The sequence below is a fragment of the Myiozetetes cayanensis genome, unplaced genomic scaffold (genome assembly GCF_022539395.1).
Source record: "Myiozetetes cayanensis isolate MyiCay16 unplaced genomic scaffold, myiCay2020 scf2-11, whole genome shotgun sequence".
Lineage (NCBI taxonomy): Eukaryota > Metazoa > Chordata > Aves > Passeriformes > Tyrannidae > Myiozetetes > Myiozetetes cayanensis.
Window position 1 is genome coordinate 104,098,239 of NW_026087411.1, and position 10,894 is coordinate 104,109,132.

General features: G+C 43.0%; 1 protein-coding gene across 4 annotated transcripts in view; it reads right to left on the bottom strand.

Moving 5' to 3' along the window:
- SMC6 (structural maintenance of chromosomes 6) overlaps positions 1 to 10,767 on the bottom strand; it is a 42,026-nt gene extending 31,259 nt beyond the window's left edge. Inside the window, exons 1-4 of one of the 4 annotated variants that reach the window (XM_050316585.1) lie at positions 10,621 to 10,767; positions 7,824 to 7,967; positions 4,228 to 4,376; positions 1,865 to 1,982 (exon numbers count right to left, since the gene is read on the bottom strand). In XM_050316585.1, the coding sequence (XP_050172542.1) occupies positions 1,865 to 1,982; positions 4,228 to 4,371 (262 nt within the window). In that variant the 5' untranslated portion in view covers positions 4,372 to 4,376; positions 7,824 to 7,967; positions 10,621 to 10,767. Of the gene's footprint in view, positions 1 to 1,864; positions 1,983 to 4,227; positions 4,377 to 7,823; positions 8,334 to 10,073; positions 10,093 to 10,187; positions 10,333 to 10,620 lie in introns of those variants that run through there. The other 3 variants (XM_050316587.1, XM_050316588.1, XM_050316586.1) reach the window with 3 other exon arrangements.
- Between the last annotated feature and the right edge of the window lie 127 nt (positions 10,768 to 10,894).

A 10,894-nucleotide genomic window follows, 5' to 3' on the forward strand; every position in this document is an offset into this window, starting at 1 on the left:
CTTCTCCAGTTCACCCATATTATAGATTTTTGTTTGACTGATTATATATTCATGCCTTAGAAGTCCAAATTCTGTCCTTATTGAACAAACATATAACAATAACACTAGGAAAGTATCTGCCATTTCTATGGTTCTCCCTAAAAACACCCAACATGCTGAGCCAAACCTGTTAGTTCTATCTAGCAATTTGCATTCAACATGTTCTAGGTCAGGAGGAAGGAATGTCCCCTTCCTTGAGAGCATACTGAAAACATGTATACAACAAAAGAAATCAAATACGTAGTACCTATCTGAAAGGTTTTAAGCTCTCAAAATGTAAATTCTCTCTTCACAAGAAGTTAGGTTGTATAAATATTACTTTCTTTTCCTATAATAGTTTCTACGTGACCTACAGTCCTGATTTTTCTTCCTAGTAGCTGGTACAGTGCTGTGTTTTGGGTTCAGCATGAGAGCAGTGCTGGTAACACACTAACACTTTGGTTGTTGCTTAGTAGTGTTTACTCAAACACTACTGTTTGGGTAGTTGTTACCCAAACCTGAAAAGTCTCAGGTCTCATGGTCTGCCAGGAGGAGCACAAGAAGACAGGAGGGAAAATGGCCAGGAAAGCTGACTCAAACTGGCCAAGGGGATACTCCATACAATAGAATGCCATGCCCAGTGCATGAACTGGGGAGTGTTGGCCAGGAGCTGCTGATTGCTGCTCACGATGGGATGGTTGTGAGCAACTGTATTGTGCATCACTTGTTTATCTTGGGTTTTATTATAATTATTATTATAATTTATTTTATTTCAGTCATTAAACTGTTCTGATCTCATACTACAGGTTTTATCTTTTTCAGATTCTCCTCCCCATCCCACTGGGGGACGCAGGGGAGTGACCAAGCAGCTGCACAGTGCTTAGTTCCCAGCAGGGATTAAACAACAACAGTCATTTTTGGTGCCCATCACAGGGCTCGAAGGGTTGACATAACAACAGAACCGACCAGAGTGTGTTCAAATGAATTTGTTGTAAACTTTCATTATCATTCAGTTCAATAGCTGCTGGTCACAATGTTGATTTGTTTGCTCTCAGAGTCATTGCGCTAGTTCTCAGAGTTGCATTATGTAGCACCTTGCTTGCAGGATGTGCTCCCCATTTTGGCGCTCATCACCTTTGGTGCTTGGGCTAAGGTTATGATTTTGCAGTACTTTGTAATACTGGCTCATATGAAGGGACAGAGCTGGTTGGGAGTCTCGCCCGGTTCGTGCGCTCAGCATCTCCCTCACGCCTGGGCCTCGGGGGCCACCTAGCGGCAACTACTGACCACTACACCTCCTGCCTTCCCTCCCGAGAGCCAGCCTGCGGGCGGAATCGTCCCCTTCTTCACCAGGAGAATTGGAACACCACTTGAGAATTCTGAAAATTTTGAGTATCCTTGGGAAGTTGAAACCATCAGGAAGTAGGATGTTGCTGAATGTGGTTCAGGTCTTCTTCAGCATTAAGAAAACTATTAGCCCCTACTCCAACTCCCCAGTATAACTACTGAGGCTCCTTCAACCTCAGCAATGGGCACTGCAGGCACTTGGACAATTACTGTGTACTTAATAATAAACGTGCAGGTACATTTAGTTCATATATGAATTTATTTGGCTATGAAAATATCTATATTCACAGTATATTTTGCAGAAATCTCCACATTTAAGACCTAACTCTTTCATCAGCCTTGCCTTGTTGGGATAGACCTGTGTGGCTCCCAAATTCAAAAGCGAATCCTTGCCCATGCCTACAACATGGCGAAGAATTCTTTTTCAAATAAACATTACATCTTCTAAATTATTAACAAAAATGTTTTTTGACAAAGAAATTATGCAATTAATACTTACTTCCATTGCTTCCAACAACGAAATTGATATTTGATCCAAACTGAAAAGGCCCCAGATTTGAATGGCACATGAAGTTCTTTAGCTGGATACTTTCAATTATCCCAACTTCACCGGCAGTCTAAAGAATGAATAGTGAAAACCAGAGTTATGTATGCATTTTAGTGAGATATAGTTTATATATTTTAATCATAAGGAGTATTAAATGACAGTATAATATAAAACATCAATGGTTACAAGCTACAAGGAAACAGAAGGGTTTCATGATACTATGTAGTTGCTTGCTACAAAGCAGTTACATAATAAAATAGAAAGAGTTACCAAAGCTGACTGCTCACTCACAGTAACTTTTAGTTCTCCCCATTACTAACTTATAATTAATACAACATAAAATATTTAGACAATAGATTCTACACAGTTGGCTGACCATGTTAACGCATGTTATTAAGGGCATTGGCAAATACCTCTTAAATCCTGGCAGGCTTGGGGCACTGACCACCTCTCTAGGAATCTGTACTGGGTTTGGGTGGTGAGATTTTTGGTAGCAGGAGGCAGGGTGGGGGCTACAGGGGTGGCTTCTGGGAGAACCTGCCACAAGATCCCCCATGTAGCCTGGAAAAGAGGAGGCTCAGAGGAGACCTCATCACTCTCTACAACTACCTGAAAGGAGGTTGTAGCCACGTGGGCGTTGGTCTCTTCTCCCAGGCAACTATCAGTAAGACAAGAGGGCATGGTCTTAAGCTCTGCCAGGGAAAGTTTAGGCTAGGTATTAGCAAGAAATTCTTTACAGAGATGGTAATCAGGCATTAGAATGGGCTGCCCAGGGAAGTGGTGGATTCTCCATCCCTGGAGGTTTTTAAGATGAGACTGGATGTGGCACTGAGTGCCATGGTCTAGTAACCACGGTTGTAGTGGATCAAGGGCTGGATCTCAGAGGTCCTTTCCAACCCAGCTGATTCTATGTCCAACAGAGCCAATGCCAGCCAGCTCTAAGAGAGACCTGTTGCTGGCCAAGGCCAAGCCCATCAGCAATGGTGGTAGCACTTCTGGGGTAAGAATTAAGAAGGGGAAACTGCAATTGCAGCAACTGCTGTGAGAGAAGAGAGGAGTAAGAATATGTGAGAGAAACAGCCCTGCAGATGCCAAGGTCAGTGCAGAACGAGGGGCAGGAGGTGCTCCAGGCATCAGAGCTGAGATTTCCCTCCATGGGGGAGCAGAGATCCACCTGCAGCCCATGCTGGAGCAGGTGGATTCACAAAAGGCCATGACTCTGTGGGAAGCCCATGCTGGAGCAGGTTTGCTTGCAGGACTTGTCACCCAGCAGGGGACCCACACCGGATCAGCCTGTTCCTGAAAGACTGCACCCAATGGAAGGGATCTACACTCGAGCAGGGGAAGTGTGAGAAGTCCTTGCCTGGGGAGGAAGAAGCATCTGAGACCATGTGTGACAAACTGATCCCAGCCCCGCTCCCCCATCCCCTGTGCTGCTGGGGGAGAGGAGGGAGAGAAAATCAGGAGTGAAGCTGAGTCCAGAAAAAGGGAGGGGTGGAGGGAAGGTGTTTTAAGCTTTCAGTTTATTTCTCTTTATCTCTCAAATCCTGATTGTTGATAAATTCAGTTACTTTTCCCAAGTGGAATCTCTTTTGCCTGTGACAGTAAGTGGTGAGTGATCTCTCCCTGCCCTTATCTCAAGCATGAGCCTTTTGTTATATTTTCTCTCCCCTGCACAGGTGAGGAGGGCAGTGACAGAGCAGCTTTGCTGCACACTTGATGTCTAACCAGGGTCAACCCATCACAGAAGCCTGGTCTGGTGTCTGCAACGTTTCCTAATGTCCAGTCTAAGCACAAAACAGTATTTTCAATCTCAGAAATTATTTTTTAAAATTCTTCCATCAAATTAGAATTCACCCACTAACAGAAAAGCAGAAAAAATAATATTCCTGTTCTCAAGTTTCATTCCATCAAAATTTGCATTTCAAACACTAGATTTTTTTTTCGACATTTGAAAGTGTCAGTTATCCAAAACAAACAAGTATTTGGTTCTTCATTTAGTAAATAATTAGTTTTCTAAATCTTTTCTATGCTGTTACTACAAACATAAACAAAATATACCATGATTCTACCAAAATCCATTTCCTTTATTTGATTAATTGGCAACTTAAGTAGTACTCATTCTGTGAAACCAGAATATTGTTATTTTATGACGAACTGTTATAACTGGATGACCTAAAAGAATAAGGTAAGAACGAACATCACAGACAGTACCTCTAGTTTCTTTTATATTTGTTCTACTGAAGCCTACATTTATTTAAACAAGGACAACTTTTTGTTCCATCTTCACCTCTAAGACTTTTTAAACAACTTACCAACTGTGAAGAGGTATTACCATCAGCTGATGACTCTAAATTTTCTTCTTCATTAGACTCATCACTATGTTCATCTGTGCATTCTTTTCTCCGCCTTTTCTGGGATCCAGGTTTTGAAATACTTTCCTCCTTTCTCTTACCCATGAGTACTGAAAAATGAAAGTAATGAAATATTGTAGGTTTCCGTCTTCTAGATGAAAACATATCTACAGGTGATAGCACAGACATACCAAATTATTAAATTTGATAAAAGAAATATTAAGATCATAGCAAACATTACATTAATACTTTTTCAGAACTGAAATCTTGGTAATTTAAGCCTAAGCATACTATGAAAGAGTTGCATGAGAACAAAAGAAACACAGCTTCATAATTCTAATCAAGCTGAATTTGTTGATTAACAGTAAAATCAACCTTAATTCTGTTTTCCTTGGTAGATTAGACTTTGAAATATTTGCTAGAATCAACTCCATTTGGTTAGCAATGGAGTTGAAGATCAGCTGGTAAAAACAACATAACTAACATAGTGGGATCAGCAGCATCAATGTAGATATGAATAAAGTAAGCTGCACAGCTAAAAAGAAAATGTGTTAATTATTTTTGGTTGACAAAAGCCTAGAAAATTTATATGCAGAACACACAGAAGTAGAATAAAGGAAAATTTAGATTCATAGCATTGTTCCTGTGCTGTTTCTTACATGCAAGACAGCGTAATGTGATCACAGTAAACAGAATGCTGTTACTCTCTTAATGAAGGATAACAATTCTCTCTCTATAGAGGACATATGCATAAATCAGTAAGTAACACACAGACTTCCAGCACCAGTAGGAATGGTCAGAAATGAAGCTTGCAAAAGTTACAAGCTTTACTAAAGTCATATAAAACTGAAAGAGGATTAATCAAAACCTCACATTCTCTGTAACTTTAAGCTTACAGTATGGTTTTTATTTCCCCAGAAGTACATATTACATTTTTTATGTAGAGTCCTAGAGTCCCAGAGGTTTACACAAAACATCAAACTTGACATACTTGCCCAAAGTAGAAGTAAGGTCCTGTTTATACAAAGGCAATGCACAATCTTTTTACTTGTTAGTAATTTTGTCAGCTACTGCTAATCGTCCAAAACAGGTTAAAATTGACATCAATTGCATAGTTTTCCAACATCAAAACTTTTCTGAAATGGAGTTATGTTCTCCTACTCAACTCTGTACTAAAATTTTGTCTAGAGCTCCCTTCTAAGACAGACAGTAACTTTAATGTACATCACCATTTCGAGCAAAATTCAGAGGTATTAAATGTAATTAATATTCACCACTACAGAAAGATCACTGCGGCCTAAGAGTAGGCTGCTTATTTATAAAAATTGAAAAAAAGAATTTTTTTAAAAATTGGGTGGGGTGCATGAAAGAATGACTAGCGTTAGAGACATTGCATGTCTGAAGTTGGTACCACATGTTATGGTTTGAGACCAAAGTGACTGTGTGGAGACTAAACACACTGATGGCTTAGAGGCCAGAACACTCCTCAACATGGATACATGTGATGATAACAAGTGAGCACTTCCTTATCCCACAGGACAGATGGGGTGATCCAGGAGAGAAGATATGCAGGTACAACAGTTCCTAACATGAACTCCTGCCTCCTGTAGGGAGATGACATTGCAATAGAAGGGTTAACTTTGTTCGTAAAATCTTATGTGTATGAGGGAATAAGGAACTTTTGTTATAATTCAACAAGATAAGTTTCATGGACATCCTGCTAATCAGTAAAAATAACTGCAGACATCTTGCTAAACAAACAAGTATCAGTACTAGTAAAATTTACAGCTGATAAGAACTGCAGCTTTCATCTCTGACAAATCCCAGATGACCACTCAGTAACAAGCCACAAACTCAAGCCTCAAAGCAATCGCACTCAAAACCCGGGACTTGGAAATGTATAAAAAGGAACATTTACTACATTTTGGTGTGTGCCTCGGCAGGGCGCTTGCCCTCCAGGCCACCCAGCGCTGTTTTGCTTTATTATCGCTTGCTTAATAAATTTATCAATGTTTAATTGGAATTGAGTTGTCTAAATTCTTATACTAACTTATAACAACATGGTCTGTGAGAAGGCAGGACCGATCAGCACAGTGGGTCCAGTGTGCCATGCACAGCCTCAGGACTCCATGAGGCGCCCTTGTTAAAGCCGTCAGGCCCTCCCAGAGCTTCTCAGTGGGTCTTGCTCTACATTCTCTCTTTAAATGTTTTAAGATTAGTAACTTGGAGAATCTACAGAGAACTTAGTGAAATGAAGACAGTTGAATTACAACTTTTGTCATAAGAACTAGTGCTGCAACAGAGAGGTGTAAGACCCCAAATCTCACCCTATGAGTTATTCAAAGGGGTTTTACTTTAAAAATATACAAGGCTCAAAAAATCTACTTGCTGGATTTATTAAAAGGGCCTTTAGTTCTTTTAATACCTCAAGAATGAGCACACAAAAGAACACTGCACACATTTTTCAGGAGGTCAAATAACACACTGCCACTGGCAAACTTTAGAAAATAAGGGAACTTGGCAAAGGTTTAAAGGGCAACATTCAACCAAAATAAAGCATACCACAAAGCATTGACTTAGCACATGCTAACACACACAACTTAGCAAAATCCAACCTATCCAGTTTTAAGTTACCAAAAAACAAGGAGATTAGACAAAACTAAAAAGATAGAGAAGAAGAGAAAATTATTGCTACCACCCCAGATCCAGCATAGATCCAGCTACCAGGAGCCCAGGAGATGGCAGGGCTATGACCACACGAGGGCCGCATGGTGTTGGTTTTATCTGCTCTGGCCCCTTGTGGCCACCCCTTCCAGACTGAAATTCTGGCCCACTGGTGGGGTGTCAGCAGTGCTCCCGGTGTCCAGCAACAGACAGCTGCTCTGGGGCTGCCCAAGAAGGCTCCAAGGGGCTGGAGTATGGAACAGGGCACTATTCCACCTTCATGAAATTAGACCTGTCTTTTCCCCATAGACAAACACTTCAGTTTGTCCAAGCCATAATAAATATAATTATCCAGTGTCTCATAAGAGGAGCAGTCTTTCTTCCCTGTCCCTCTACTGATTCTGTCTCATCCCCTGTAGTTCAAGCAGCTCTCTACACAACAAAATAATAAATCATCTCAAGGCTCTGATTCTACTGAAAATTAATGCAAGAAAAAACTTTTTACATTATGCAAGTTCCCCAACCTTTTCAGGTTCATGCAGATCTATATGCTTGGGTTATTGTGATGAAAGAGATACTTCTTTGAGCAGTTCACTTGTGTCAGCTTAATGTTCTGGTCAAACTATTGCCTGATTTCAACTGATGGGAGGTCAGATAGCTCATACTACCAAACATCACAGACTAGAGCATATAAGAACTGCAACAGACATTAAAATTTGCTACTCTATTATTTTGCTACTAATAATAATCACTATTGTGTTATTGTTATGATTATTATTAATAATAATAATTTCATGAAGTATTTACAGCTAAATCGTCATATCCATTTTATGTTACGTAGATTAATACCACACATAGAAATCAAGGAAAAAACACACTTCACGATTACATACCTTTTGCTATGTTACTTTCGGTTTACTACAGAAACATGCCTTCAAGAATAAATTATTCAGACCAGGAAACAGTCCTTTGTACACCCATTATCCAAATATGAAGAGAAACATTCAGTCAGTCTGCTGTTCCATCAAACTCTTTCTCTAAAAAGAAGGGAAAACACAAGCTTTAGATGTTGCAATTAATAACATCCAAACTAGAGCTCTGGGCTATGAGTTTCACTGCTATACTATTTGAACATCTAAGGAAAAGAGAGTATGAGAGTGGAAAACAGAACAACATAACCAAGAAAACTCACTCATGTAGTCTAACTGTGAGGAAGGCAAAAGATAGAACAATCCGCACCCCAAAATTTTGGAAGAGTTAGTACTGCAAACAAAACTTAACTGGAACTGCAGGCAAAAAGTAGCCTCAGAAATTATGACAAATGTCTGTGAAGGTAGCTCCTTCAGGGAGTATAAAAAGACAAAAGGAATGAGGAAACTTACTGCAGCAACAAGGAATTCACTAGTAAGATTTTACAAGAAACAAAGCTTAAAAGGCAAAGGAAGAAATAATCAACATTTTAAAAAAAAAAAAAAACCACAAAAAATGACACGTATATTTGAATTTTATCTTCACATCATCTTGATATTTTTGACAGAAAAGGTTCAGTTTTTTACATTAACTACTCCCGAAACTCTTGCAACAAGACACCCTTAATTTTCTTCATTAAGTTTTTAATTGAAAAAATAGTTGCCTTCAGTCTCAGCACCACTTACCATAACTCTAACAACAGTTTGGAAATAACTACCCAAGGCAAAGGAAAAGCAGCTGATCCAACCTATCTGAAGGTAATAAAGTGTGCAATACTATACTGGAAACAATTGAACTGGCAAAAATGTACAGCAGTACATTTTAAGACACGTAATACAATAAAGGGAAGCCAACAATATACTCTATTGATAAATGTTAACAGGAGGTGTTTCTAATGGACCAGGCATCATACTGAAGAACTTAAATATAAATTCATATTGCAATATAAAGTAAGATATGTTAATGGAAACGTGATGATAGTCATGAATGTTATTAATTCAAACAAGAATCCAACAGTTATTCAGAAAGACAAATCAAAAGTACTGATTTAATGAAAAAATGAACTATCATGGAATGTAAGAGCATACGGTTAGGAATAAAAACTGGACCTATAACTGGTAACAAATAAGGGCAAGACAGATCCAATTATAAAAACAATTAAAGGATTGCTACAAATTATTACAAGCAATTGTGCTTATAATGAGAGTTGGCAAAACAGAGGTAGAGCAAAGACATCAGAGCAGACCTACTGCAGGATGAACACAAGATACAGGAGGAAGCAAAGAGTGGAAGAAGAGGAAGAAAATATCTGTGGTCTTTAGCTGATGTGTATAACACCATGCATTTGTTTAACAGTCACAAAAATAAATTGATTATAAATTAACTCTAGCAGTTAATAATTACAAAGGAAGCACAACACTATCTGTTGAACTTAAAGGCAGATGTCTCAGAGGGCTGAAGTCAGAAGTCCCAAAACACGAACAGCAGTGGGGTGCTGTTCAAAAATGAACAGCACCGGTGTCCCGTGTTAGACTACACATCTTTGACATTCACGACTCCTCTCTTAATGTACTTGCAGTCAGTGCATAAGAAGCCTATACCATCCCATTAGACACCGGAAAAGCACTGCCTGACCCACAGAATCACAGAAGGGGTAAGATGGAAGGGACCACAAGCAGGTCATCTGGTCCAACCTCCCTGCTTAAGCAGGGTCATCCTAGAGGAAATTGCACAGGACTGTACGAGAGAGATTTCACAACCTCTCTGGGCAATCTGTTCCAAAGCTCAGTCACTTCCACAGTAATGAAAGCGAAACTTCCCGTGCATCAGTTTCTGCCTATTACCACTTGTCCTATCCTTGGGCACCACCGAGCAGAGCTGGCTACGTGCTCTTGGCACCGCCCCCGCGTCCCCAGATATTTATACACATTGATGAGGTCGCCTCTCAATCGTCTCTTCTCGAGGCTCAACAGGCCCAACTCCCTCAGCCTTTCCTCCTAAGAGATGCTCCAGTCCCCCAGTCACCCTCGCTGCCCTCCACTGGACCCCCTCCAGGAGCTCCAAGCCCCTCTTGCACTGACGAGCGAAGAACAGCACTGCGGCACAGAGGGCAGCTCTGCCACCTCTGTAGGGAGCCAAAAGAGGGGGCAGAAATCCCGCAAGCCCACGATTACCTGTTGCTTTTCCCAACCCCGCTCGACCAAGGCAGGTTTCCCCCCACCCGCAGAGAAGGGACACGGGTCCCGTGGCGGAGGGAACACCCAGGCGGCGCCGCTCCCGCTCCTCACCCGCTTCCCGCCGGCACGGGCGGGCACCCGGGGAGAGTCCTGACGGCCCGGGGGGAGCCCCGACGGCCTGGGGGGAGCCGTCACACCCGGGGGGGATCCCTCACGCCTGGCGGGGAGGCCGCGCTCGGCAGCAGGTGACAAACAGCAGCTCCGACTCCCAACTGGTCCCGCAGAGCCACCTGCGACACTCGCCCCGGCGCCGTGCCGAGGGCACCCGGACGAGCGGGGAGCAGCCGTCACCGCTACGCTATGGCTGCCCGGCCGCCCGCCCTCCCTCCCTCCCTCGGGGCCGGTCCAGAGGGCAGGAGTGCGCCCGGCCACCGCCCGCCAGGACCCTCTCCCCGCACGGGTCGCCCGCTCCGCTCCTCCTCTCTCTCCTCCCTTCGCCTCCCCTCCCCTCGCCTGCTCGGCGCCGCGCGGGCGGGGCCGTTACCCGGGGCGGCTCGGGATCCTCTCGCGGGGCGGCACCGGACGAGCCAAACCGAGCGGACCCGGGCCGGGACAGGCGGAAGGGCCGCCGCGGGAGGGGCGCGTGCGCGCTGCGGGCGCGGCGGGGGCCGTTTCCGTGAGCCCGCCCGCCATTTTCGGAGGGGGGGGCGGGGCCGCCGCGGGGGCTCCGCTCGCACCTCCCGAGCGGGACAAAGCCGGGCCCGCCGGGGCTGTCCTGGAAGGGGGAGTCTCTGCTGGTCCCCACGGAGGCTGAGCCC